Source organism: Aaosphaeria arxii, assembly GCF_010015735.1.
Source record: "Aaosphaeria arxii CBS 175.79 unplaced genomic scaffold BU24scaffold_13, whole genome shotgun sequence".
Classification (NCBI taxonomy): domain Eukaryota; kingdom Fungi; phylum Ascomycota; class Dothideomycetes; order Pleosporales; genus Aaosphaeria; species Aaosphaeria arxii.
The window spans coordinates 416,763-444,158 of record NW_022983486.1 but is presented as its reverse complement, the minus strand read 5'-3'; the positions used below and the strand labels follow the sequence as shown (position 1 = coordinate 444,158).

Genomic DNA, 27,396 nt, shown 5'->3' with positions numbered 1-27,396 from the left:
CATTAAGCAAGGGAATATGAGCCTAAGGGCTCGTGGCAACATTAGTCTTCGACGTCTTCCCCCTCGTCACAACCTTGATCAGCCCGCCCGTGGTCCTCCGTACAAAATTAGGCTTCTTCGCGATCGCCGCAGCGTTCGCCGGGCTATCCACCCATTCTACAGCATCGGGCCCTCCAACGATCTCCACACCCCATCGAACTTCCCCGTCCTTCCCCTTGAACCATCCCAGCTTTGTCTTGATGTCTCGATCACGTCTCAATGTCAGGCCCCTCTGCTGCACCAGGCTTAAGAAGTTTTCAGAGCCAGCAACCAGGACGAGTACATCTGCGATGGAGTCGACATTCCGCAACATGTAGCGAGTGTATCTGCGCTGCAGAGCAGCTACCACGACCGAAGTGCCGATGAGCCAGATCAGAATGGCAGCGCTGAGGTAGGTAGCCACGCTGTTCATGTGCAAGATCTGAAAACGGCTCGTCACTAGGGCGATGCCTCCTCGATTGGTGTTGAGGCTTGGGTACACCTTTTCGGGCTGCTCGACCGTCCAGGTATCGTCCACAGCTGGTGGGAGTGAATCCATGGAATTGTCACCAATTTTCTGATAAGCAAATCCGCCATCCTGCAGCGAGAGCTTATTGGCAACATAGTGCTGGAAGTAGGTCTGCAGTGTGCGATTTGCGCTGTCCACGAGAGTGTCGTAGTTCAGCAGGGCGTCTTGGTCTTTGCCAGCGAGCAGGAACATCGCATAGGAGATGTAGTCCATGTTCATTCCAAATTCACGGTCTACGATCCTGAAGCTATCGGGCTGGTAGAACACACTACGAGCCGGCTCGACCAAGGAAAACAGGGCCAAGAAAAACAACACGCCGTAACTAGAAACATGATTAGATTTCGCGAACACAGGATAAACTCACACACTGCTCACCTGGTAGTAATGCTCGACCCGAACCCGTCCGAGTACGATCGGGTCATAGGCGTAGGCTGGTGACGTCCAAAAACTTCCATCCAGGCGGAATCTGCAGGAACTGGGCTGTTCAGGATCCTGTACGATTCCACAGCCTTCGATTGCTTTTCCACGGTGACTGCTGCTGCGGCTGTCTCAATGATTGGCGAACAACGCGCAGCCTGCATTCTCGGGGCTTCCTCAAAGACGAATACATCTACATCGCCTGAATCTTCGTCATTCCACAATCGGCCTTTTCCTCTGATCCATTTAGGTATGAAGGTGACAGGCCAGTCGGAATCTTGTCCTCCAAAGAGGCCTTCCCGCGTCGAATTGAACACTGACCAATATGCGATGGTAGCCATTCCAAAGTTGCCTTCAGTCCCATTGGCACAGCAGCCAAATTCGAAATCCCGAGATGTATTCATGGATTCTGAGTCTGAATCGCTGCTCTTCAGTTCCTGGAAGAAACTCGACTTGATGCCATAACTCTTCTTCAACAGGGTTATGCTCTGATTCCGTTCTCTGGTTTTCAGATCCTTATATGTGGCCAACCAGGAGTTCTGATCAGCCATCTCCTCAATGACACTACATTCCAATCTAGCACGAATGGCCGGGGTATTGACGGTAACATTCGTAGGCGAGAATACTGTGCCCTTGTTTGCCGTGTCTCCGGGACGCCGTGCTGGATCCATATCGGGTATGACTGAGAGATCTACCGGGATAAAGCTCCACTCGTTATGGCTCCAGGTAGGTTTAGAAGCATTTGTCATAACTTCCACTGTAGCACCGTCAAGGAAGTTTCCGTTGAAGTCTTTAAAGAATCCATCCATAATGGAACGTGGCTCAAAGCCTACTGAATCGTTTCTTGAAGTTATGTCTGTGATAATTGGGATTTGGCGCAATTCTAAGGTTCGATTGATCGGTACTTGCTCTGAAACAATGTCTGGTTTTCTTTCGAAAAGAGCAGACATTGATACAGTCACTACGGTTGTCAACACGAGCCAAATGCAATCAGTAGTAGAGAACTTACAAACTTGACAAAGCGTGCTTCCAAGACAGATCGTGAACAGCACGAAGTGCCTATGTCTCAGGGCCTTGATGGCTGCCCCCATCCACGTTTTCGATCGATATGTCAACCCAGCACCTGAATGAATGGGCGTCGGCGATTGCGATTGCGCTATGTATGGTTGTAGGATGCGGAACGACTGATCAAGCTGGTCCCACCATAATCCAATGATGACCGATACCACGGTTGGTACAATCGAAATCGGAGCGAAAGTCTTAAAACTCAAATCGAACTTCGAGACATCCGCTTCGTAAATGAAAGCAAGTTGCGACAGGCGCGATTGCTCCGAGAACGCATTCAAGATCAAAATGGCAATCAATATCAACGAGAGAAAGAACGCTAAAGCAAACAAAGTCCGCAAATGGATCGACACAGGCCGCCAATCACGTTCTTTCTTGGGCTTCTTCTTGCTAGAAACTGAATGGACGTGTTAGTGTCCAGGAAAAGTTGGACAATAGGAGACAATACTGACCGCCAGTAACAGGCCCCTCAGACAGGAGGGCCGAACCAAACGTTGAATACTTATCTCTCCGAAGAGCAGAGTACAGATCGTTCTTTGAAGCCTTGTGCATGGTTCTCAAGGTAGAGGTCCTTGCCCGCCCTGGATCAAGTAATGCAGCCATACCAACCGTACTGGCAGGGTCACTCTGCAAGTTCAGTGGCCGGCGCGCCAATCGAGAAAACCACAGAACGAGGAGTAGTAAGATGAAAGATGTAAAAAAGAGAACAGCAATCGTGACTCCGACCTCAGTAATGACAACAACGCGGTTCTCAACGTTGGCTACTAGTCCCTCCATGGTTTCTCTACTGACCGCTGATGCCGTTGTCACAATGTCTTGCATAGTTTCCGCAAAAATCCTTCCCCTAATCTTTGCTGCTGTTTCGATCAAGCGTGGCTCGTCAATGACATTAGATAAATTATAAGAGTAGAAAGCCCCCAGAACCGCAGATAAACCGGTGAACTCGGCATTCCTCGATTCGATGGTGTCGTTACTTTGATCTACATGAGGATCGTACCGGGATCGAAGTACATATGACCGCCAGTTGTCGTGGAGACTAGATTCCCGGAATCTTGTAGTATTGAACATGTTTTCTGGTATTTTCTTTAGCTCCCCTTGAACGCCTGGGGCATTCTCCAGCACAGTCTCTGTACTAGAAATTGAAGCAGACATGGATCTTTCTACCATGGAATAACGAGTATCACAGAGAAGCGCTCGCATCCGAAAATTGGGTCTTTGCTCATAAGTTGCGTTTTCTGGCAGTCCTTGAAGATATTGCATGCCATCGAAGAGCCATGGCTTTGTCCACGCTGTGTTGGCGATGATAATCTCTCTATTCCTGCATTGTTCTGTAATGTTGACCCGAGCGAATGGTGACATTGGGCCGACCTTTTCAGGCGCAGGGTGATAACCCGGTTGTAAGCGGTGAGTAGTACTAATTTCATGAAGAACCGACGTATCAGACCATAGCATTCCACCATAAGACAATTGGGAACCTACAGCATGAAGACTCAATTCGTAGTCACAGCCGTCAGCGGACGAGATGTTGAATACGACCATAGGTTGAATTCCCTTTTGCAGGCTCGGATGTGTGTCAAGGATCTCATATGGCTTCCGAACGATCGATTGACTAATGGTCATATTTTGACACTCGAAACTGGCCTGCAGAACAGTGGTACCCGCCTTCCAGTTTCCATATGTTGAGTTGAGTTTTGGGTCAAGTTGTTGGTCTTCTTTCTTGGGCCAGAATGGAAGTACAAAGGAACTATCAGTTGCCCACGCCGATGTAGAGATATTTCGCATTACAGAAGCGATTATACGAAAGGATGTATCTCTTGTTGGCTGGATCGGCGGTTCAGGCTTCAACACGATTCTCGTGAATGGCACCGTTCGAGGTATGGCGACCTCCTCTGAAGTGAGGAGGGCAGAAGACAAGGGCGAAATAGCGAGGAGCGCGATGATATTGACGGATGCAATGCAAAGAAGGGCCCAGCTAGTCTTTCCGTTCTTCTTTCTCCGGAAAGCTGCATCCCAAAAGATACCCCACCAAGCCTTCGGAGTATGCAATATCGATCCTGCAGCGCTGGCGCCTCCTGTGGGTGCATTGGCTAAGCGAGTGAAAGGCTCTGTTCTCTTCAAGTCTTCAAAAAGAATGACCGTTACTTGCGTGAATAGCACCGCAATCAGAGTCGGTGTAAATCGCCAGCCAAATACTGAAGAGACATGTCAGTAACAATGATGAGATGAGTCGATATATACTCACGGATCGCGGAAGAACCGTCATCGTAACCTAATCCATAATGTCGAGTCGAATACCAACACAAAATGACCGTGGCTACACCAAGACTCAAACTAATAAGGATAGCAAGTGTTACGAAGTACCATCGCAACGTGAAAGGCAACCAGTCACGCTCCCGGATTGTGTTCGTTCTAGGCAAAGTAGCTATCGATGATCCTGGCCCAGACTGTGTTGGAGATCTTTGTGTTGGCAAAGTGTCCGTTGGAGATTGCGATTGTATGGCGCCCGCAGGATTTGGTGGAGTCTGTGTTTGATCGCTTCCGGAATTGATGGAAACTGGATTGCTGGGTTGCCGTGTTATCGAAGAACCGGACGAAGCAGTAGCATTCTGTAACTGCGAAATGGGGGATCCAGCAATGGAGCTAGCCAGTGATTGCCTTCGTTGTGAACCATTGCTACCACCCAGATGGGGACGGTGGGACTCCTCTATAGGAGATACTGGGCTCGTTGCACGTTGGGTCATGGTGATTATATGCCAATCGGTTTTGTTCTAAAAAGTTGTAAAATCCCGTCCCAGTCCCAGTAGTTGTGATGAGTGCATACGACGCCCACACAAGATGGATGAACGGTAGCCGTCGAATTCCCTCCCAGGAGCAACTCACGTCGAGACAGACGAACAAAAAATAGATCCATCTCGTCCCTTGCAGCAGAACTTAAGAGATCGCAAGCGCATTATGCCAAGAGAACATATTGCAGTGAATCTTCAGCCCCCATGTGAGACGGCTAGTACTTAGGCCCAACGAAGCTCACCAGGGCGTTCGCTGACCAGGAAAAAGACGATTTAAGTGGTCGAACGCATGGTATAGGTACAAATCATTCCCATATGTTACTAGTGCAAGGGGCTAAGATTCTTCTCCATGTCAAGATTGAAGGCCTTAAGCGGAGGAAGTGCAGTAGTAGGGCGCGTAGAAAAGAAATCATTTGGAAAGACCCTGTACGCGCTGGAGGATCATTACCCGCCTGGAAGATCGAGTAGAGCTGTCTCGTGCGACAACAGTAAATTTCCGACAGGGCCTTTGGACGGTAGCACGACATTCCTAATAGTTTTCAGGTAAGCAAATTTTGAAGTGGACCATCCAATGTACACACCATTGTCGCTGATATTTTGCAAAGTCAGCTTGGGAACAGAGCAGTGTTGAATGTTGCAACGGTCATGATAAGATTAAGGTTAGGTCCAGGTACCCGTTCCCGTCACTACTGGTGTCCGCCCCCTAAGCGCCCCAACCGGCCCAACGAACCATCGATGTGCTCTCCAGACCTTGTACAAAGTACTCATGCGCCATATGATAATTATGTCACGAGCAAGTGTTCGGAATCATGATTACGGAGATGTTGAGTACAGGTGGTGGAGGCATGAAGGACATCGAACAAACAATGGAGGAGCAGCTAACAGGAAGTCGCGGTGATCATAAATCACGTGATCGTCACTTGCACTTGTACAGACTTTACCTACGTCTATCTCCCCTTTGACATGAGAACAGATTAGAGAATGTTTATCGATGATCGCATGTTATTCAATTTCCTTGATTTCTCCACGAGTCAACGGCTGTAAGTCAGATTAACGGCAGCCCGTCCCAGTCAATGTGTTTCGTCTGGATTCGCCCAGCCACTGACCAGCCTCACGAATATCCCCAACCTCAAGACCAACCCCTCCGCGCACGCACCCCACAACGGCGTACAAAACATGCAGAGCGCTGCTATATTCCACGCCCTTCCCTTTTCATCCCATCTGCATATTACTACTCATCAATCACCATATTGTCGCACGGTTCTTTTCGAAGTTACGAATTGAAGAACCAGACCTCTTGTTGTGCTATCGACCATTTCTTGAAGCTTGGACCTTGTTGAGCTGCTGGCACTATTCACCACTCCGACTATCAATTCAACCAACGAACATATTCACCATTCTTAGTATCGCATTTATAAGGACTTGAGGTATGTGCGCACAATTTACCAACATCTTCCTCGGTCATCAAATACTAATAGCATCCCCAGATATCAAGCCCGCAACTGCATCTTCTCTCTCAACATCCATCCATCCATTAAGGACCACTACTTTTCGGCCCCACTTAACCCACTCCAAACACCGCAATCATGAAGCGCAACCTCGTCATCTTCGTCATCGTCCTCATGCTCTTCATCCTGATCGGTCTTATCGGCTACATGATCTACTACCTCCAGAGGCGCATGGCTGTTGGCGGCGGTGGCGGTAGCACCACCAGTGTGGAGACTTCCGAAGTATAAACCAGCTCAATACGGTTTATATAAGTTACGGGGTACATAGCGCCCTATGAGAGCGAGAGGAATTACTGGACGATACACGCGACTGACGACGACATCAATTGTACAAAAAGAGAAGGTATTGGTTTTTTATGGGTTCCTAGGATTTTACGGCATAGCATCTGGCGTTTCTTTGGGCATCCGGTTTGCGATGGAAGCATGGTTTCTTGTTTCTCTTTTTGTCGTGGAAAAGACCGATATATGGGTTAATGCGAGGACGAGTTCTGGATACCCGGTCAGAGACGCAACGTAACGCAACACTTATGCTTCGTGTTACCTCGTAGAATCCTTTTTTATTCTTAGTACAGAGACGTTTTATGTAGATTCACGGCTTTGTTCACAAGACTAGACTGATCAATACATTTCAGTCATTCATGATACTGATGGCTCCTTCAATGTGACGTTTTCTATTCATCGATATCGAAGATTAGATACAGATATCCAATGGCGGCGCAGTCCCTGATGGATATAGTTCTCAGCAGTTAGTTGAAAGAACTATCAGTCTCATTTTGAGAAATTGATTCCCAGCCGAAGGAGGGTTTGGTAGTTGCCTATGTCGCTGTTGTAAAGATAACGACGTGTACCACCGAAATCTCACTGGCTTGCTTTATACTAAAGGGTTCATAGCCCCAATCTAGAAGTACGAGCGGATGGGTATGCGCCAGATGCCAGAGATTTAACCATGCAAATAAGATAGACCTATGATAACGCCATTGAGCTGAGGAAATAGCTGCAAGCGCCGAAATCACCCTATGCCTCAAGTATTCACATTAGATCACTGGTCTCTCAGGCCAGTGTCTGGGTATAGCATGAAAATCCTTCCTTCCCTTTTATATTATTCAGAGTTCATCGCCATTGGCAGCTGGTTGAGAAGTGAAGACACTGTACACAGTCAGTTGATTGCTCTTTGTGATTCCAAGAATGGGCTTCGGACAGATGGCTCTCGTAGTATTGTAACATCTTTTGTGGGCACTTCAAGTACACATGCTTCAGAGGATGCTGTGTCTTTTTGCCATTTTTCCAAGTCAAGTACGCATTCCTGACTGGCTCGCCCGTCTCTCTGTCGATCTCATCACCCTGCTCCACTGTATCCACGAAATCCACGTCGTTCTCCCATGAGCCAGGTGGTGGTGTCCATGCAGGTTTCTGCTTCGCGCGTTTCGAGGAAACCACGGGTGTTGCTGAATTGGAATCATCGGCAGCGGATTTCCTACCGCGCTTTTTGCCTGTAGGTGGCTCTGGACGACCGCCAATGCTATTATGATACTCGACGACGATTTCCTTTGCTCCCTCGCTGACAGTTTATTAACTTTGCGCACATTGTGCGCCAAAGAACAAACTCACAGATTCTCTGTTGGCTCCCAGGTCAAATCTGATTTCTTCTCGAATCCAAGCCACTTCACTTGGTATTCCACGGTGGTTCCACGAAATCTGTGAGTAAGGATCTTCTCCACCACGTATCTACGGCGTATTAGTATCAATCCGTTCCGAAGAGAAGATAATATGCGCGTACTCCTCTTCCTCGTCCTCTCCCTCTTCGTCTAAATCCTCCTCGTGCTCTTCAGCTTCGGGTGTAGAGCTCTTGGGCGCCGGAGGCTTGCCCTTGTTGCGGAATGGAATGTCCTCTTCGTCAGAGGAGACACCGCTGTCGACATCGCTGAGAGCAGCTATGCGATTGTTAGTGAATGGGCGCGCTCGAGACACGAAGGAGGACGCTCACGCGGCATGGTGATGGGGAAACGCTGCTAATCGAAAGTTTTGTTGAAAGGCAGCAGTCGCATGCGATATCTCCTCCGGTTTCCTCAAACTAGCATTGATATGCTCCCTCAGCGCGATCGCTATCATAGATGTCGTGAACGAGAGTTATAGCTCTCTTCCGAAGCTCAATGAACAAGCGCGTCTACAAATAGTGCACGGGCCATTGTGCCAAGACCCAGGTAATCGAGAAATTTCGACACCAAAGGTGAAAGGCGATTGTTTACACGTGCATAGACTTCTCACCACGGTTCAAGATTTTCGGAGCATAGCTTGAGGTAGCTATTGTCTCTTTTCTTCAGTCTGCACCTGTTCGTTTTCCAAATTTCGAAGAACCCCACCGCGGGGTCAATATCACATCCAAGATGCGTAAGTACTGCAGGCTCCAACATAGCTTCAAAATGACCCCTCACCGTACATTTGCGCCTTGAGCTAGGATTTACGCTGACGATGAATCTATAGAGGTCGATCTATCAAATGGTATGCCTACGAATCCTCCTCGACCGGAAATGAACCCCGCTTTACCCCGGACCTCAACTGACAATGAAATAAAGCCCAGGTTATGAAGGATGAGACGGGCAGGCCGTTTATCATCGTCAGAGAGTATGTGAAACGAGGCTACAAGCACTATGGAGGGGATAAGAGACTAAGAGAATAAACAGCCAGGGCAAGAAGAAGAGACAACATGGCAATGAGGCCGTGAAATCGCACATCCTCGCCGCCAGGACTGTGGCGAATCTTGTGAAGACATCTCTGGTACCACGACCTGCTCCATGAGGCGGACGAAGACTAAGATGAGCATATAGGGTCCCCGAGGTCTCGACAAGATTCTGATATCCCCCGACGGCGACATCACGGTTACGAACGACGGAGCTACGATCCTCGCCCAGATGGAAATCTCGAACCACGTTGCAAAATTACTCGTCGAACTCTCCAAATCACAGGACGAAGAGATTGGCGACGGTACTACGGGTGTTGTTGTGCTCGCCGGTGCTTTGCTCGAGCAAGCCGCCGATTTGATTGACAAGGGCATCCACCCCATCAGGATAGCAGACGGATACGACCAGGCATGCGAAGTTGCTGTGGCCGAGCTGGACAAGATCAGCGACGAGATCAAATTCTCCAAGGACAACACAGAAGAGCTATTCAGGGTGGCGAAGACAAGTTTGGGCAGCAAGATCGTGTCCAAGGCCCACGATCACTTTGCAAACATCGCAGTTGACGCCGTCCTCTCCGTGGCCGACCTCGAGCGAAGAGATGTTGATTTCGAGCTGATCAAGGTGGACGGCAAGGTTGGAGGAGCTTTGGAGGACACTCTCCTCGTGCAAGGTGTCATCGTGGACAAGGACTTCTCCCATCCGCAAATGCCTTCCGAGGTCAAGGACGCGAAATTGGCCATCCTCACATGCGCATTCGAGCCTCCCAAGCCAAAGACCAAGCACAAGCTCGACATCACCAACGTGGAGGAATTCAAGAAGTTGCAGAACTACGAGCAGGACAAGTTCACCGAGATGATCAAGCAGATCAAGGATACGGGCGCGAACGTTGTCATCTGTCAATGGGGTTTCGATGATGAGGCCAACCACCTTCTCCTCACAAACGAGCTTCCGGCCGTTCGATGGGTCGGAGGCCCGGAGATCGAGCTCATTGCCATCGCTACCAATGGCCGTATCGTACCCCGATTCGAGGACTTGAGCGCTGAGAAGTTGGGCAAGGCCGGTATCGTCCGAGAACTGAGCTTCGGAACTACAAGAGATAAGATGCTTGTCATCGAGGAGTGTGCCAACACTCGCGCGGTGACTGTTTTTGTTCGAGGCAGCAACAAGATGGTACGTGTTTGGCCTACGCACTTTCATTGGCGATTTACTTTTGTTGGGTTGGACTACATATTATCGTGCATACTGCATGGCCCAGAACTTGCTGACACAGATTACCCCAGATCATCGATGAGGCGAAACGCTCACTCCACGACGCTCTCTGCGTTGTCCGAAACCTGGTCACAGACAACCGCATTGTCTACGGGGGTGGTGCCGCGGAGATTGCCTGCTCACTTGCCGTCGAAGATGCTGCTGTGAAGGTATAGTGGACCCTTATTTCCATATCAATGTCGATTACCATGCTGATCAAATGCAGAGTCCTGGTCTCGAACAATATGCAATGCGCGCGTTCGCTGATGCACTCGACTCCGTCCCGATGGCTCTTGCAGAGAACTCTGGTCTCAGCCCAATTGAGACCCTCGCAAACATCAAGTCGCGACAGGCCAAGGAGAAGAACTCCAGGCTAGGCGTCGACTGCATGCAGACAGGAAGTAATGGTAAGTACTATGCAGGTTTCTTTTTGTCTCCCAACAGTCTTTTCCACGGCAGTTTCCTCGACTCCTTCCTCGTGATGATCACACTGGCCGCACGACATCTCTTTCTGAACGCCTATTCGCCTCGACTCTACACCGCCGTTGTTAGTGTTCGTTGTTGGTTCTGCATGATGATCTGAGTGTGCATGGTCCCGTGGAGCACATGCAGCTGCACGGAACCCGCGACCGCCGCCTTCGTGGGATAGCCCGAACCAGTACCCCCACATGCTATCTCCATTCAGCAACAACACACGACAACTTTTCGATCATCGGGGATAGGGCTTTGGATGGAGATGTTTCATATCGCCCGATCACACAAAACATGCCCGGCGCTACATGGTGGAGATGAAGTATCTGGATTGGGACTATGCTGACTGTTCATTGCAGACATGAAGGAGCACTTTGTTATCGATCCGTTAATCTCAAAGAGGCAACAATTGTTGTTGGCTACACAGCTTTGCAGGATGGTATTGAAGGTACGTTACTTTTCCTTAACCCTCGGTATTGTTTCTTATCAATGGCGTTCTCTTGCCATACACTTTTCTTTCGTTTCAATCCCTCGCTTGCATTTTGTCGCCTTGCTTTCCGCACAACGCTCCCTTACTCGTGGCCACATACGGTGCGGGGAAGCGGGCGGGGAAGAAGTTCAAAAGACAGAAATGCACACGAGGATGCGAGTCAATCGTTGCACAAGAGGAGAGCGCAAACCAAACGCAACGTGTCATTCATGGTTACCGCTCGCCAATCTGTCGGGATAGCGAGGGATCTTGGAGATCTCCCATTCGACTCAACAGGGACATTTTGATGGGATTGCCTTGCCGATCTCGCATCGGTGAATGCCGCTTCTTGAACCTTATTGACGCCGATGCGGCATTCCATGATCTTCACCAGTCGTCACATTACATTTCTCGCTACCAAATACAATCACATTACTGGACTAACAATCGAATCACAGGTCAACAACGTCATCATCGCCGGCAGCGACGAGAACGAATTCTAGACACGAACACCCACATGTGAGATATAGACAATGGCGGACGATTCACTTGCAGTCATGACGCCCTATATACCAAACTAGAAGAAATAAAAAAATCGAAAGCTCACGTAGCAAAAGCTTGCACTCGGTACAACGGGTTAGATGGCAGCGAAGAATGCTCCCTTCCTTGCCCTTTTCACGCCTTGCATGAGTGATGATATTGCCTCCTCAAGATTGGTCGTAACTCTGTAGCACTACCCAATACTTTTAAGTGTCAAGCCGATTATCTAGACACACCTATTATCTCTAGCGTCATTCAACGGAATCACAATGTAACATCACACCCGATCAATACATTCTGGATACGTGTGAATGGAAATATGACCTCTACGATCTATCGAATCCGGGAAGAACTAGCTGTAGAAAGAGCCAACCATCTACATGCCCAATGTAACGACCCCAAACCGCGTAGTCCATACCGCAGGCTTTGTGACAATTGTGAATAGTATACAGTACTCCCACCTCTTTCAATAATGATATATCGATTTTTGTATTGCCAGAGACCTTTTCTGTACGCGACGTCTCTTCACAGTATACACCCGAATCATCTTCCAAATTCTCACTGCTGCGCTACATTCTCAAAGCAGCTCCAAAAAGGATAGTTACTAGTGTTCTCCCAAGGGAAAGCTTCCCGTTAGCTTCGTCTTATCTCGATATTGTTGTACAATTATCCCCGCACTTGAACATCCTTATTCGTCACTCACAGCGATACATACAATTTTTCCTGCTCTTAGACAGAATGTAGGTACTTAAAGCTAGACACCTTGATAGAGAGATAATCTAGTACACCGGTCTGATATCATTCTTGTATCATCTAATCTTCTGAATATCTGGTTCACTTCGTGATACAATGGTTATGAGGATATAGTTACAAGTCACATTTCTTCACTGCTTTGTTTTCACGTATGTTCGTACCCAAACTTGAATTCCCATTGCAATATATCTCAGGTCATGGTGTCTTGCTTTCTCCCATTCATTCATTATGGAGTATTATGCAAATGGAAGCCGTGCAAGATGTAGTTAAAAGCTCATTAGAAGTAGAGAAAAGTAACATAACGAACTAAATGTAGATAACCGAATGATGCAATAAACTCGCCGCATACTTCTCGGATATACAGTATAGTCATAAACTCCGTTCTATTTACCATGGGAGAATTATGCGAATACAGTGCTAGTAAATTGTGTTTCAAAGGTCCATCGACGAAGAAAAGAAAAAATTAACAAAAACAAGAAAACCCCAAACAATTGAGATGTTCAATGGACTTTACCACATCTATTCTCTACTCAAGTATTACAATCATAAACTCTCTATAGAATGGGGGGTTTGGATGCTAGATGTTGGTCTCTTATGGGAGTGCGTGGTATTGGATTTGAATCTTGACGAACAGAAAAATAGAAAAAATTGCAAGGCAAGCATGTTTTCGATCTCATCATCAAGCAATTGTGATTAGAATCAACGAAACTAGAGGACTACAACAATCATGAATAAATTCAACTCATTGTACTCGCAGGAAGCCCCTCTACAGCACGAAGCGTATCATACTCTTCTACCCAATTACTTACATGTATCATATCGATAGGCCAAGTGAATCTAAGTAGGTATATCTCAAAACAAAGAGCAAATCAATTTAACACCATCCCTTCCGACTATACACAGCAGATAGATCACTCTCAGAAAATCCAAGTCAAGTCAACTTAAGCTCCAGCTAAGCATATGCAAACGCACATACGTACAATTACATACATACTGTACATCACGCGTCTTCATCCCAACCTTAACTCCAGAGAATACACGCCTAGCCTTCAACACACAAACAAGCAAATGGTCTTTATCCTATGCTATGCTATCTTATGCTTAGATGCTATCGCACGACGTATAACGCACGCATAACGCACCTGCATACACCCCATCCACCTCCCTCGCTTGCCCGCAACCCGCCCAAGCGACCAAACTTAACTCAACCCCAGGCTCAACGAACCCACCTACCCCAGGTCCCCTCTCCCCCAACCCAGGAAAAAGAAAATCAAAATTACCAGGTCCGACATCGTAGGGAGTCGGTTTGTACGTGGCGTGGTAAGTCAGTATGCTATGTTAATGTCATGGCGTTAGGGTTGGATGTTTTAGACTTTCTATATGAATAGCAGGATGGTGTTAAGCTTTGGGATGGGTACAATGTATGTACATACGTGCGTGAGTCTGGACGCATGTGCGCGTTTGTACTTTGCCTATACTATGGGGTATACTATAGTATACGTGTGCTATTACTCCGGGCGTTATGTTTGGATACGCGAGAAGGGGAGGATAGGATTGTGGCGAGTTTGGTGGTGTAGTGGATTGGAATAGAATGGTGAAGTGCTTATCTGGGCATCTTACTGTCTAGATGTGAATAATACTTATTGGTGTCGAAGATCATGTTGTTCTATAACTAATGTATAGTCATAGTCATGTATCATCACCAATAGTCTTTCTAAGCATGAATGCCAACTATGGTACTCCTTCCCACTTGTTTGATATTGTGATCTAAATATACACTTCATAGTTACCGCCTACCCCATACTCACAGAGCTTCTTGAACTCGGCCCTGTCACAGGTGTAAATGAATACGGTGCATCGATTGTTCTATACATATCCTCTTTTCAGGCTGTTTCATTCTTCGCTCGCCATGTGCGTCTGCATGTGCGCGCGTGCGCGTGTATGTATGTATGCACAGGCACAAAAACAAAGAACCAGCAGGGCAGCGCACCGCGGCGCAGGGCAAGACAAGGCAGACGAGAAGACCCAGACAGGCGAAAGCACAGAACGAGCAAACGAAGGTCGACGAAACCCCCGGAGCCATTGTGCCTCCCCCTTACCATATCACAGTTCTCCGGTGGGGCTGAAAGACCGCGTTCATGTGCGTGTCTCGGTGCTAATCTTCGAACTCACGTTTACTTTACGTAGGAAATTTACCACTGGACCAACCCCCTTAGATACACTCGTATCATCATCGTCATACTCGTCGCGGATTCGAGTCACAAGATGCCCACGAGACCCCCGCCCTCCTCAGCTCAGACCTCTTGTCAGCAATCATGATTGATGTGGGGGCCGGGATCGTCTCGCGGGGAAGAGGTGGAAGAGGATCCCCATCCCCTCCCTAACACGCACGATACCTACTCTGCCTGCAATAATAGGATCCATGATAATGCAATCGTGTGTGGCTTGGGGGGGACCGCGTCGCGGCGCGGCGTGATGGATCATGGATGGCAGGATGATGCGACGGGAACGGGTGAGCGGTTCGTTCCTCACCGTTTAATTGAATTGCGATGGACATCACCTTGCCTCTCCCACCCCCCTTACCCTTTCGATCTGAGATGAGATGAGATTGACAATTCCGTTTCCGCGAGGCGAGACGAGGAACACACGAATGCGGCCGGGTTGTCAGCAACGGGCGGGCGGGCGGTTTCTCGCGAAGGGAATTAGCCTCGCGGAGCGAGCGAGCTGGCGAAGCCCTTCGAACCGGGGGTTGATATCTGCATGTGATGATGGATGCTTCTTTCGTCTGATGGACTGGACTGGCATTGGTCCTGGACGGTAGTTACCAAGGATGCGGTGAGAAAGAAGCCTGTGGAGATGAGCGTCTGTCTGCATCTGCGTTTTTCGCGTTTTGAAAAATACAGACCTAGCACGAGCCATTCTCAGCTATATTCTGGAGAAACCGGGGCGAGATCTACGAGGTACGTTTCGGTGACTTTGGGGTAATGGGAGCGGAGGAGACGGAGGGACGACGATTTCGGGCAAACGTTGACCGAATGGAGGCCAGGCCCCAGGCGGATGACCTCCGGGGTAAGAGTAAGGCAATGCTATGCTTGGACTTAATGTTAGTGTTATAGGCGACGGTTGTGAATCCTTTCGAGGGAGATATTGGTAGGGAACATGGCTGGACTCTAGAATGTTACCAGACTCTGGAGAGTCTGGTTATGGGGAGATCTTCGAGGGCACAGACGTCCTGAGACCGCACGCCTTGCAATTACTTGTACTTTGGATATCATATGAAAGGCTGGTTTAGAAGAGAGACGGTTGGATACTATCTCGTTTGTGGCTGTAAACCCGTGGACGTGAGGTTCGGATATTTGACAGTTTAGTATATTGATCCTGTTGTAAACTATGTATCTGGTGGTGTGTTATTCGCATATACTCCCACATCGACGATGATAGCTTCATTCCCAACCCGCCAACAAACCAACCTGCTCACCAGACATTCCCCATCGAGTCAGTCCGTCCATCACTACCATTGCCTCTTGCCTGTGACGCTCAAGCGGCGTAGAACAGGAATCCCCAACCGCTTACCCGTCCCGTCCCATCCCATCCCCATCCACAATCCATTTATCCCTTTTTATCCCCAATCCCTAACGAGTCATCTGCTCCCATCATCAACCAACCCATCACCAAGCCGACCCGAACGCACCGCCCTCGGCCCGAGTTTCACACTCGGGAAGCATCATGATTCGAGAAGACTGCAGATATACCATAAACACCCGTTAATAACGCGGTGAACCAGAACCACGCCCGCGCATGTGCATGCAACATGGCATGATAACACACACATCCACCTCACCGCGGCAGCTGTCCCATTGGCCCTGCCCCCCTCCCCTTCTCCTAGTTACCCTTTTCTCACCTCACTATTCGATATCACGCATGAGGGACCCAATGCGGCAAATGGAGAGTCGTCGTTGCGTATGGGAATACCAAGACGAAGTGTGGTAATGTAATGTATGTAATACGATTCGTTTGAGGTTGGGAGCCGGTAGTTGGGGATCGGACTACACCACCAGCAGCCTCAGCATACATACATACATACTGGATGACATGGCATGTCGGAGGGAGCAGAGGGGAGGGAGGGTGTATGACATATGCATTACACCGCACTGCACTGCACTGCACCGCACGCACGCACGCGGCACGGTATGTATGTATGTATGTACGTACGGTACGATATATTTCCTCCCTCTCCCTGGCTGCAGTATCTCTTTCGGCTCGTCTGCCGTTCACCGTTTATTTCCCTCCCTCCCACTTACTCTCCGCTCGCTGGTGGTGGAATAGATGAACACACCACCGACGAGACGAGACGAGGGACCCGCGCAGAAAGATATATGGTAGAGCGAAATGTCAGCGCAGGCGTGAGACAAGACACGACACGCTGGTCGGACCCGAGGGATTGGTAACGTCGCTGGGAGGCCCGGAGACCTGTCATGCGACGAGAGGGAAAATTCGAGGTGTTCGTGGTACAAGGGCAATGTCTGGACTTGGGCTGACACTGACACTGGCCTGCTGCCCCCCCTCCGGAGGGAGATGTGTTCGTTTGTTCGCTCGTTCGCGGGCGGAGGTAGGGTGGTTGGGGAATTGTAGAGAGAGGGCATTGAAACGTCGAATCTCATCTCATCTTGGGAATCTCACCTATCTCACCTCCATCAAGACATTGATATTGATATGTGTACCGTGTTGTATTGTATCGAAAACCGTCGTCACGGAAATTCGCAGCTGACCATCTTTCAACCTTCATACATACATACATACATCCATACATAGTTCTACAATTTACCTCGGCGTAACACATAGATATATCGTACCACCACCTCTCTCCCACCTCCATCATGAATGAAATTGCAGACGCACACACACACGTACACCGCACACCGCGACCGTAAGCCATCCCCCAGGTGCCCCAAGATTAGAATCCTACTTAGTCACCGAACGACTGTCGTGTAACCACACGATGTCATGAGCACCGACGGGGTGGGTTCAGCGCGCTCAACTGCCGTGTGAGACATTTGTCGGGCGTTCATGTTCAGCCCCATGGGATGGAAGGATTGAAGGAGTTGGGGAAAGGGGGAGGGAATATCGTATGTATGTGGGTTTGTGAGATGTATGAGTGTGTAAAATATTGGGGATTGTAAGCAGCGAGTATGTGTAATGTTTTTGAAGTATGCGGGTGAATATGTACATTGATAGTTGCGGTTTCTTGTATGTCGTTGATTTGATAATCGCGTGTATGTAGACTCGGGATTTTTTAATGACTAGTCGTAGGAAACAAAGTAAGAAATATTTAATAAATAGAGTTGAGATTATAGCTACTCCTGGTACTGTGATATAATAGATACAAGAATGGTTTCTCTTGATATCAATATATTTCAAAATTATAGTTAGGATTGTGATCACATATAATGTACACACTTGCTGTTGAATTTCAACGTAAGAACTTATTGGTTAAATAGTTATCTATTATAAATATAGGTCTAAACAAGCCATACTCTTTACTTTGTACCAGACATACAAACTGAGGGTCAAAATTATGTAGACGCTCATACTTGCTATGTACCTTGACGTTGCGAGAAGGTGAGGTGAGGTGCCGGGTAAACAGTAAATCGTAATGTTCATTAGTACTATAAACACTAAAAAGTGCGATTTTGATATCAGTACTATACAACTCACTACAACCACAATTACGATCATATCTAAATCCTCTGTTATCAGACTTGTCCACTCCGCTCGCTAACGTGAAGTATTGGAAATAAATGATTTTCATGCTGGAAGATGAAGTTTTTCAATTTCCCTCCAGTTATTCAATGGTTCTCGATTATTCTACCCCTTACCCGTACCACAATCTCTACAATCTCTACATAGACCATCGCATTCCTTTCAACGATAACAACACCTCCTCACCCACACTCCCACCCTCAATAATTCCAAAAACCCCAAGACCCCAAAACCTCCAACACACAACCGCCCAAGACCCCAAAAGCCCGTGCAGACAAACCACTAATCATGACAGCAAGCAACCCGTTCCGCACCGCACGCTCCGACAACTCCCATACGTACCCACATACCCTTGAGCCCACGATACCCACCCACCCAGCCAGACACGCGGTGGGGACCGTGGGACCGTGGGACCGTGGGACCCAGGGACCCAGCGACACGGGCTTGGGGAACGCACCGGATGCGTTTGTGTTGCTCTTCTCGGACGACAGCTAATTACAAGTACAGTCTTCATTTTATTTTTGCCTCCGGGGGGGGGGGGGGGGGGGGGGGGGGGGGGAAGTTAGGGTACGAAATGGGATGGCATGGCACGAGCGAGCGAGCGAGCGAACTGCAAACCCAACGACCCGCCGCGATGAGTGAATTGAAGAAAAGCACAAGCAAAAGAACGATCACGTACCCACCAGACGGATGCCCGAGGCGAGGCGAACGACGTTGGGAGAATGGGAGATGGGGAGATTTGACATGTGCACCCCCCATCCCTTCCTACCTCTCTCTCCCTCAAATCTCTCGGTGGGTGGAGTGAAGTGGAGTGAACGTCAAGAAACCCTCGGGCGCATTCACCATTCGCACGTTCTCCAAAGGGAGCCATGGGAAGGGAAGGGAGCCCGAGGCAATGGGCACCCGAGCCTAACCTAGGTAACTCGTACCTGCGCCATGATGATCGTATATAATAAACCGTGATCGATACTCTACCGTAAACGGACGACGGCGGCAACCGCGAACAGAACAGGACTGTACCCGAGGGAACGGGGACGGTGTCCTCGTCTTTTCACGATACAGGTACAATACAATACCTGTGAAGGAGCGTGCGCGTGGGTGCGTGCCGACACCACGTCCCCGGGGTGGTGCGCGCTCCCCTCCGCACCTACCTATGTACCTACCTACCAAAACGCAAAAGAAAAATGCCGCCATGAATCGTGCGTGTAGTGTAAGGAAAAAGAAGCGCCGAAAGGGTGGTGAGTGGTGGTGATGATTTGAGATTCTGCTTTTCTGTTCTTTTTGCGCCAGGGCGAGGCTCGTGCTGGTGCGTTCGGGGAAGGTGGAAGGTGGGATGCGTTTCGTCTTTCGTCGCGTGGGCGGCGTGGACGTGCGTTGCGTGGTGGTGGACGTGCGCGGGAAGGGTTTGGGAGTTCCCCGCGAGCGCGAGGGAGGCTAGGCTAGGCTGGTTGGGGGAGGTACGTTGGAGATTGTGTCTTTTATCGAGCGGCGTTGGGCTGCGAGAGGGGGGACGAGCGTATGTGTGGGTGGGCGAGTGTGTTTTGAAAGGAAAGGATAACGAGCACGAGGATGTGAAAGAAAACGTGAAAGGAGACATGCCTGCTGAAAGGGGGAGGAGGCTGGAGGTTGGGGATGTTGGAGGACGAGAAATCGCATATCAGACAGACGCATCATCGTCGGCAGAAGGAAGCGGAAGCGGAAGCGGAAATGTACCTCGTAGTGTGGGGGAAATTTGATAGAAGAAGCAGAAGAACAAAGGCGGAAATGGAAATAACAAGGGAATTGAGAAATGGTTCCCGTTGGTAGGTCTGTCGGGTCGATGTCCATGTACCTTGTGTGTATGAAACGGCCTGTCTGTTGGATGGATGGATGTGCGCATGCATGCATGCAGCATGGCTGGCACGGTACGGTATTGTATGGTAATGGATGGTAATGGTATTCTACTGCGGCGTAATCGATAAGTGCGAGCATGGTGATGTGATGATATCGCGAGATAAAGCAAATAACAACAATAACAATAATAATGCAGAAAGTCGGTAAGGGCCGCGGCAAACGCGAACAGAGTCACGGCCATTCATCCATGTTCATTCATGTGAGTACCGCCGCGGGTGCGTGAGAAGATGATTGAAGTCGGACCGGCTCGGAGCATCGCATCTCGAATCGGTAGGTCGATAATAATGGGTAGATGATGTTGGTGAGAATGGCGTATAGGCCAACGCCGAAACGCGTGGGAATGCGAGCAGAGATGAATGCTACTCGTAGGAGTATGTATGTGGTATCATGCAGTCATGATCCCTATCCTTCCCTATGTTCCATGTTGCAGCGACACCCAGCGCATTATTCTTATTATTGTATTACAGCATCGTAGCTGTATTGAGTACAAGTAGACGAAAGGAGACGAGCGACGATAACAACCGAGACAACAGCCGGGTGCTGACAGACGCCAGACAGAACAGAGAATCAGACGTAACTCTGCTCTAACCGTGCCGTGTGTCTGTCTTCGTCTGTATGTACAACACCGTCCAGGTATCAGTGAACGTATACACAGTACTGTACTGTAGGTACCCCGGGGGGGTGGGTGTGCCGCATGAGTTGGTTCTGGTATTTGTTTGCGCGCCACGCGATTCGTGCAGCCCCAGCGGGAAGCAGTTCCCGCGCCGCCTTCCCCCATCCCCCCCCATTGATCCCGTTTCCCGAAGCGGCATAAGACGAAACGCCAGAGCCAGATTGTCGGGTTTCCAGGGCGTAAAGCCAAGTGTCCGGTGGTGTGGCACGCTCTCTCTTACACAGTAGGTACTCTCTCTTTCGTGGGATTGGTACTCCGTATGCATGGAGGGTATTGTATGGTATACTCCGTACACAGTAATAATACTGTCCAGTCCACTCCAGTCCACTCCAGGTGAGGTGAGGTGCCTCTCGCCCCAGCTCATGGGGATTGTAGCACAGAGATGTGCAGTGCACCGCAGCACAGCGCAACGCAACGCGACGCAACGCACTGCACATCTCTCTGTGCGCTCTGTCTGGGGATGGAGAGACCGATAGGGTTCGTCCCTGGACGCTCTGTGTAGCACATGTATGAGCGAGCGGTCTGTGTCTGACCCTTCCCTTCTTCCCTTCCCTTCCCCTCCCCTCCCCCCTGGGTCACCGTCGCCATTTCCAAAATTACCAACATTTCGGGATATGAGCTGTGACGAATGCCTGTCATCTTCCTCTTGTTGGTACGGGAGCCGTGCGAGCAGGACACATACCTACCTACACCCACCCACCTCTTTCAGCACCATGGGAGTTGGAGAGTTGGGTTTGTTGTTGGTTTGCTGAGGTGGGAGTGTCGACGTGGGATGTCCATTTTCCATCTTGTCCCGTTTTGGGGGGTGCTTAAGATACGGTTCAGTCACGCTCACACATGCCCAGGTATGTTACAGCGCACAGCCTAGCCTGGCTGGTCGTGAGAGAAAGAGAGTAAGCAGCCCCCCCGCAAGCGCGAACAAAAAGGAAAGGAAAAAGCAAAAAGGGCATGTTGCCTCAATAATCTCGTCGACCACGCAAGATATCGATAATAGATAGCTAGCAACATCGAATGGACGGGACGGGTATCAGCCGCGAGGAGGTCAGACGTGTGCTTCGCGCTGTGGGAGGCACTGAACGGAGAAAGCTATACATGCCATGGGTACATTCCGAGCATGCATACTCCGGACTGCGGGTCACATTGCACCGCTTCGTGCGACGAACCTGGCGAGCACATCGCTCTCCCTTTAGCTAACTAACTAATAAACTTTTGCACACGACGGGGAACGAAGGGTTCTCCGCTTCATCAACGACTCAGGACTCTCAAAGTCGTACCGATGCACAGGAGAGCCGTGATGTGAGGTAGCACCTCCTGCAAAATGCTGAACATCAGCAAGGGCGGGCGTAGGTAATAGCAAAAATGCGTGATTGGCGATGCCAGCACACTTGCGAGGCAGAGGAGAAACCAGGTCAATCACTCTCCCTGAAGAGAAAAGGCGATCGCACGTCCGGGGAAGCTCATGGTGACACCCGGTTTGTTCGTTTTCGAGGATATCTGCAATCCCCTTGCCCTTAATGACTTTCCCTTTTCGTCCAGTGGTCCATTATTGCCCCGTTCGGAGTAACGTGTTTACATCAATTGAATTGCAGGTGAGAAGCGAATCATGAGGATCTCGCGCTTAAGCAGGGTCGAAGACGGAGCATGCATAGCCCATAGAGTGGAAGGTAGACATGGAGAGGCTCGATGCCGGACAATAATACTCCGTTTACGGTCTCGACCTGGAGCCGCAGACAATTATCGCTGACTCCCAGCCAATGGCAGCGTGCAAGAGTGGTGATTTACAAAACCTTTACTGCATTTTTGGACCCTGGCGGTGTCTGGCCGGTACATGTGGGGTTCTGCTGTGGGGGAAAAGATGGGCACAAGATGCATCAGCCGGACCCACGGACCGAGATACAGCTTGGAGGAAAAGAAAAAAAAAATACTCTGCCTGGTCACGCGTTCCATGTAGGAGGGGGCGAAGAAAGTGAGGCCAGTCTGGGGAATTTGGAAAAGGAAAATAGGACAACAATACGGTTGCGACAGGTCAAGTAACAGCCGAAGCCGGTCGAAGGGCAGGCAGGAAGACAAGGCACTTTGGATGAAATCGCAGAGATGCAGCCGGGCAAGCCATTGTGTAAGAGCCGTCGAACCTGGGGCATGGTAGCGATCGGCAGTGTCGAGCAGAAAGGGTGGATTTACAAGAAAAGCCACGCAGTGCGCTGCTATGACGGGGGGAGGCGACGGGTCACGATGTTGCGAAGCGTTTGTACAACTCATGAAACCGGTCGGTCATCACGCCGCATACAGTCAAAGAGGAGCGTCGCACATGATTCTCGTGCGGCGCAGTGATTCGACGGGGCGTCCAGATGACCTCGAGGACTTGAGATGGACGGCGGTTGACGTAGCATTTTCCCGCCCATTCGCGGTAACTAGGACGGCATCATTGTTGCGCGCGATTAGGGACGAGGTGACTCGAGATGTTCAGGCCCTGAGCTGGCAACTCCCCCGGGTAAACGTTTCTGTCTCAGACGCTCAGAGGGGAGGGATGGCGAGGGTCGCCGGCCACCACCTGTCCGCCCGCCCGCCGCCATCGCCATACATCGCCATCGCCATGCCATGCTTTCTCCGCAGCCAGGTCAGCGATCCTAGGATAGGGTGCCTGGAGGCGACCGCGTGCCCCAAACGTCGGCTTGGTAGCGTTCCCATGGGGTAATCTAGCTGGACGGACGGTGCCAAACCTGGCCAACAATCGCAGGTTGATTCTCACTAGTTGTAAAGCAGAGATACAAGCGGAGTCCACCAGAGGGCGCGTCACCGAAAACAGCTCTCGAGGCGATACTTACTCACAGCGCTACTCCGTACACAGTACACCAGTGGCGGAAAGCGGGATTGGGGCATGGGGAAGGGAAAGCAGTTACGGAGTAACTAGTGACGAGATCACTAGTTACGAATAGGTGCGAATAGGTAGGGTAAGGCCCAGCGGAAGATAAAAAACCCAATGGCTCATGTGATGGATTGCCGAGCGGAAACGTTTCGCACAGACGAGACGTGGGTAGGTATTGTGACTTGCTTGTATGGAAGTGAGGCTCCCAGAGCCGTCTAGAGCCATATTGGGGGCGATGGGGAGATGGGGTACGAAAGCCCGGAAGGTTACCACCGACGGGATCGTATACTGTGTAATTAGTGGTAATATTTGGATTGCATTGGAAATCTGGGGGCAATTATCGAGTTGAGTGACTCGAGATGAGGGTTTGTAAGGTGGATGGAATGATAAGGTAGGAATTGAATTGGTAGGTGGTATCAGTCAGAGTCGAGGCTCGAGGCGAGGTTCGAACGGCGTGAGAGTGAGTTACGAGTACACCGGAGTGACCAACCAGTGGTGCCAGTTTAGAGAGCGATGAGCAGCGTGTCGGAATGGGCGAGATGTTCTGGCCAGGTACCGTATTGTGTACGAGCAGGGCAGGTACCGCTAGGAAAGGAACGGTAACAGTATACTGGGGGAGGGACTCGAGGGAGCATTGAGAGTGGAGCAGCAGGTGTGGCTAGCAGTGGCAGTGAAGGTCAGTTGAGTGATGTGATGGGCTGGAATGGCAGGATGGAGTTGAGTCTTGTCGAGTCTCGAGCGTTTGAGTGGAGTGAAGAGTGGAGTGGAGTGAAGGTGAAGTGGAGGATGTCAAGGTACGAGAGTACAAGGACAAGGTCACTTCCACTGTGTACCTAACTCTCTCCTCCAACTTCTGATAGAAAATGACGCAGGGCAGGCAGGCGGGAAACGGTCCGACAGTCGTAACGTAATGAGTGTATGGTATTGAAAGATCTGCTGAGTCAACTTATGCAGGGATTCGAGTAGAGCGGGGGCAAAGAGAGGAAGCTGGAGGATGCTGAGATGCTGAGATGCTCAGGTGATGAATCTCTTTCGAGCCCCGAACCAGTCACGTTCTGGAGCGAAAGTCCCACGACAGGGGAGGGATTCGTAACAAACTCGTCTACCGGTATTTTACCGGCTGGCATAGGTACTTGTGCTCGTAAAGTTTCGTCGGACCGGGCCCGCGCCAGCTCTGAAGATGCACATGACAGCTTTTTGATGGGCTACTGTTGGAGGCTTTGGCAAATCATGGCGAATGAATTAGTTGGTAATTGCTGTACCATACTGTGGCAGATGTTATTGATTGCTCGAATGAATGAATGAATGATTGATTGATCCATCAAAGATCAAAGACATAACAACGTTAAGCGACGAGAACCCAACACGACACGACGCGACACGAACACAAAACGACAAACGATGCAAGACAATGACTTGAAGATGTGATGAGATGGGATGGGATGGATGGATGAGAGGTACTCCGTAGCGAGTCAAAGGGTACCGGTACTCGACGATTCACAGGGCGAGGGTGACAATACCAATCGAAGAGAAATGAGCCAGGGGGAAAGGAATCCGACCAATGAGGTCGTCAGCCTTTTCACTCATTTTTCCCTTGTCTCTCTTTCTCTCTCATCTGTTGTTGTTTTTGTTCTTCGGGAGGGCTCTGGAAGGTGGGAAAGCGACGCGACCTGGCCCGCGCGGATCCATCCCATGGCATGCCGGTCAAGTACCCTATCCTTACCAAAAGTTACTCTACCCTGCCCTGCCCTCCCCACGCCGAGACCTGCGACATTGTTGGAGACAGCATGGCCCGCGCCCGCGCAGCGCAGAGAGGGTGGCAGAGCAGGACAAGACAGGGCAGGGCAAGGTTGGAAACGCCATGTGTATGCGTGTTTTTGAACAATAACGCAGGTGGTGGTGGTGGGCAAGGCAGGGCAGGGCAGACAAAGCGAGGTTTAAAAAAAGCATGTTCAATTCATGTTCTCCCGTCCCGGTGGTAGGTATGGTATACTTGTGCTTTCTACATGTGCTTGCATGTGTCAACAAAGATGTCTGCTTCTGCCATGTGGTGCTGTTTCGGGATTTCTAGGGACTGTGGATGGATGGGTGGAAGGATAGAGGGAGGGCAGAGAGCCGAGGGAGGGTTGGAGGTTGGAGTCGGCGAGTTTGGTTGGGGCTGCTGTTGGAGATTGTACTTGTACCGTGTTTGTCTGTTCACCGCCATGATTCCGATATATCTGCCGGTGGAGGTGGGAGGGAATGGGACCGAGGGTAGTATCCTGTCGCCTGTCCTGTATACCTCCCTCTTGAGTCTTGGGCATGATTACGGACGGCAACAGAGAGAAGAGAATCAGAAGCCCAAAGTCAATTACTCGTTACCTAGGCAGGGCAGACCGCAGGCACGGTGACGGCGGAAGTAAAGCCGTTATAACAGCCGAACGATGTCGAAATTCTTGTTAATCTTGAGGAAGGTTTGGTATAATAACTCAAGGGGTGGGCGTAGGGGCCGTATGGTGTTCGGGTGAGGGTGGCCAGGGAGTAGATGGTATCAAAGAACGAGAGAGAGAGAGGGAGATGAGAAGAACTAAGGGCGCATGTTGGGTTGAATTCCTCGACTGTCAATTCAATTCGATTGAATTCAGTTCATTACAGTTTGTTCGGTATCATCATCATCAAGAGTAGAGTACTGTGTAGCATCTAGAGAGTGGTGGTGGATGGGTACCGGCGAGGGCTAACATCGGCCGCCGTCTACGTAGCAGGTAAACCGTAAACCGTAAACCGTCCATCTTGCATGCAAAGCGTGGCAGACACACCCTCATACTCCCTCCGTCCACACCCACACGCAACAGACAACAGACAACACATAACACACACTGACACTCACACGCGCACATTCACCCACACCATCCATCATTTCCATCATTTCCACCATCCACCAAATGCAGCAGAATGCACAGACGGCAGACTCAGACGGAGCACAAGACGATGGGTGGATGTAGGGCTTGAATGGCGAAAGATCCGGGCCAGTGTCGGTGCCAGCAGCCAGTGCCAGTCACCAGTCACCAGTGGCAGAGTGAAGACGAATGAAAAGCAGTGCGTATTAATTCGTCAAACCGACACACAGACGTGTATTTGGTAATAGTGTACTACAACTCCGGAGTTTCTCTGGTGCTAGGTAGTCCTGGAAGTTATTTGCTAGCATTTCCTACCTGTGTGTTTGTCAGTGAGTGTGTAATAACGATATCTAGCAAGTCAAGCAATTCTAGTAAGTCACAAGTAACTCTAGTTAGTGACAGTAGTCAGTGTAGAGTAACCCAGAAGAGGTAGTGAGGTATCCGTAGTGAGGATGCAAATTAGCAGGTCTGGCGGTCGGGCGGCGGACGCAATCCCGGCGAGGCGATGCAGGGATGGAGGGATGGGATATGCCACCCCGACCCCCCCGATGGCCCCTACACCCACTACACCTACTACACCTACACCTACACCCCCCCCCCCCTACACAGTACACTCACTACACCCACCCTAAAGTGACCCCCCCTAACAACCCTAACACACCCTTGGGCAACTGACTGTCCCCCCCCCCCTGTAACTTGTTACTGAATGACCCTTGCCCAACTCACATCTTTTCTGCTTCTACTGCTGCGGCGTCTTTCTTTCCTTATTGCAGGGATCCCATCTTCCCTCTTCCCTCTAACTTACTTTACTTTACCGAGTACATTACCGTAATTCTACCCTAATAC

At 49.9% G+C, this 27,396-nt stretch overlaps 8 protein-coding genes across 8 annotated transcripts; 4 read left to right on the top strand and 4 right to left on the bottom strand.

Annotated features, from left to right (window-relative positions):
• Nucleotides 1-22: 22 nt before the first annotated feature.
• Nucleotides 23-3,850, bottom strand: BU24DRAFT_401289 (uncharacterized protein; the record flags this gene model as incomplete). The annotated part of the gene is made up of 4 exons (XM_033525488.1): nucleotides 2,482-3,850; nucleotides 1,974-2,348; nucleotides 923-1,925; nucleotides 23-869 (listed from the first exon to the last, which is right to left on the bottom strand). Exons 1-4 carry the CDS (start codon nucleotides 3,809-3,811, stop codon nucleotides 23-25), a joined length of 3,555 nt encoding a protein of 1,184 aa, XP_033377853.1. The 5' UTR covers nucleotides 3,812-3,850.
• Nucleotides 3,851-8,570: 4,720 nt separating this feature from the next.
• Nucleotides 8,571-11,837, top strand: BU24DRAFT_428410 (uncharacterized protein). Its single transcript, XM_033529476.1, has 9 exons — nucleotides 8,571-8,711; nucleotides 8,805-8,822; nucleotides 8,897-8,945; nucleotides 9,005-9,098; nucleotides 9,149-10,171; nucleotides 10,282-10,419; nucleotides 10,476-10,656; nucleotides 11,080-11,168; nucleotides 11,648-11,837. The coding sequence occupies exons 1-9, from the start codon at nucleotides 8,708-8,710 to the stop codon at nucleotides 11,690-11,692; spliced, it is 1,641 nt and encodes a 546-aa protein (XP_033377852.1). The 5' UTR covers nucleotides 8,571-8,707; the 3' UTR covers nucleotides 11,693-11,837.
• A 1,454-nt stretch (nucleotides 11,838-13,291) lies between these two features.
• On the top strand, nucleotides 13,292-14,866 carry BU24DRAFT_414831 (uncharacterized protein; the record flags this gene model as incomplete). Its single annotated transcript, XM_033526248.1, has 6 exons — nucleotides 13,292-13,323; nucleotides 13,588-13,790; nucleotides 14,192-14,218; nucleotides 14,269-14,393; nucleotides 14,440-14,622; nucleotides 14,699-14,866. The coding sequence occupies 6 exons, from the start codon at nucleotides 13,292-13,294 to the stop codon at nucleotides 14,864-14,866; spliced, it is 738 nt and encodes a 245-aa protein (XP_033377851.1).
• A 4,233-nt stretch (nucleotides 14,867-19,099) lies between these two features.
• Nucleotides 19,100-19,556, bottom strand: BU24DRAFT_76259 (uncharacterized protein). Its single transcript, XM_033534614.1, has one exon. The coding sequence runs from the start codon at nucleotides 19,434-19,436 to the stop codon at nucleotides 19,152-19,154; it is 285 nt and encodes a 94-aa protein (XP_033377850.1). The 5' UTR covers nucleotides 19,437-19,556; the 3' UTR covers nucleotides 19,100-19,151.
• BU24DRAFT_76258 (uncharacterized protein) lies at nucleotides 19,557-20,188 on the bottom strand. The gene has a single exon (XM_033534613.1). The coding sequence runs from the start codon at nucleotides 20,127-20,129 to the stop codon at nucleotides 19,677-19,679; it is 453 nt and encodes a 150-aa protein (XP_033377849.1). The 5' UTR covers nucleotides 20,130-20,188; the 3' UTR covers nucleotides 19,557-19,676.
• Nucleotides 20,189-20,427: 239 nt separating this feature from the next.
• Nucleotides 20,428-20,769, top strand: BU24DRAFT_428404 (uncharacterized protein). The gene has a single exon (XM_033529475.1). The coding sequence runs from the start codon at nucleotides 20,550-20,552 to the stop codon at nucleotides 20,721-20,723; it is 174 nt and encodes a 57-aa protein (XP_033377848.1). The 5' UTR covers nucleotides 20,428-20,549; the 3' UTR covers nucleotides 20,724-20,769.
• A 403-nt stretch (nucleotides 20,770-21,172) lies between these two features.
• Nucleotides 21,173-21,690, top strand: BU24DRAFT_76232 (uncharacterized protein). Its single transcript, XM_033534611.1, has 2 exons — nucleotides 21,173-21,192; nucleotides 21,251-21,690. Exon 2 carries the CDS (start codon nucleotides 21,318-21,320, stop codon nucleotides 21,558-21,560), a length of 243 nt encoding a protein of 80 aa, XP_033377847.1. The 5' UTR covers nucleotides 21,173-21,192; nucleotides 21,251-21,317; the 3' UTR covers nucleotides 21,561-21,690.
• Nucleotides 21,691-22,432: 742 nt separating this feature from the next.
• Nucleotides 22,433-23,194, bottom strand: BU24DRAFT_76243 (uncharacterized protein). Its single transcript, XM_033534612.1, has one exon. The coding sequence runs from the start codon at nucleotides 23,065-23,067 to the stop codon at nucleotides 22,543-22,545; it is 525 nt and encodes a 174-aa protein (XP_033377846.1). The 5' UTR covers nucleotides 23,068-23,194; the 3' UTR covers nucleotides 22,433-22,542.
• Nucleotides 23,195-27,396: the final 4,202 nt, after the last annotated feature.

Excerpts from the sequence above, each read along its gene's own strand:
- BU24DRAFT_428410 (XM_033529476.1), top strand. Across the intron at positions 10,172-10,281 it reads TTCGAGGCAGCAACAAGATG|ATCATCGATGAGGCGAAACG; the intron begins GTACGTGTTTGG and ends AGATTACCCCAG. Across the intron at positions 10,657-11,079 it reads CATGCAGACAGGAAGTAATG|ACATGAAGGAGCACTTTGTT; the intron begins GTAAGTACTATG and ends TGTTCATTGCAG.
- BU24DRAFT_76259 (XM_033534614.1), bottom strand. The coding sequence starts at position 19,436 with ATGGCGGCATTTTTCTTTTGCGTTTTGGTAGGTAGGTACATAGGTAGG.
- BU24DRAFT_76258 (XM_033534613.1), bottom strand. The coding sequence starts at position 20,129 with ATGCATGCATGCGCACATCCATCCATCCAACAGACAGGCCGTTTCATA.
- BU24DRAFT_428404 (XM_033529475.1), top strand. The coding sequence starts at position 20,550 with ATGTTCCATGTTGCAGCGACACCCAGCGCATTATTCTTATTATTGTAT.
- BU24DRAFT_76232 (XM_033534611.1), top strand. The coding sequence starts at position 21,318 with ATGAGCGAGCGGTCTGTGTCTGACCCTTCCCTTCTTCCCTTCCCTTCC.
- BU24DRAFT_76243 (XM_033534612.1), bottom strand. The coding sequence starts at position 23,067 with ATGAGTTGTACAAACGCTTCGCAACATCGTGACCCGTCGCCTCCCCCC.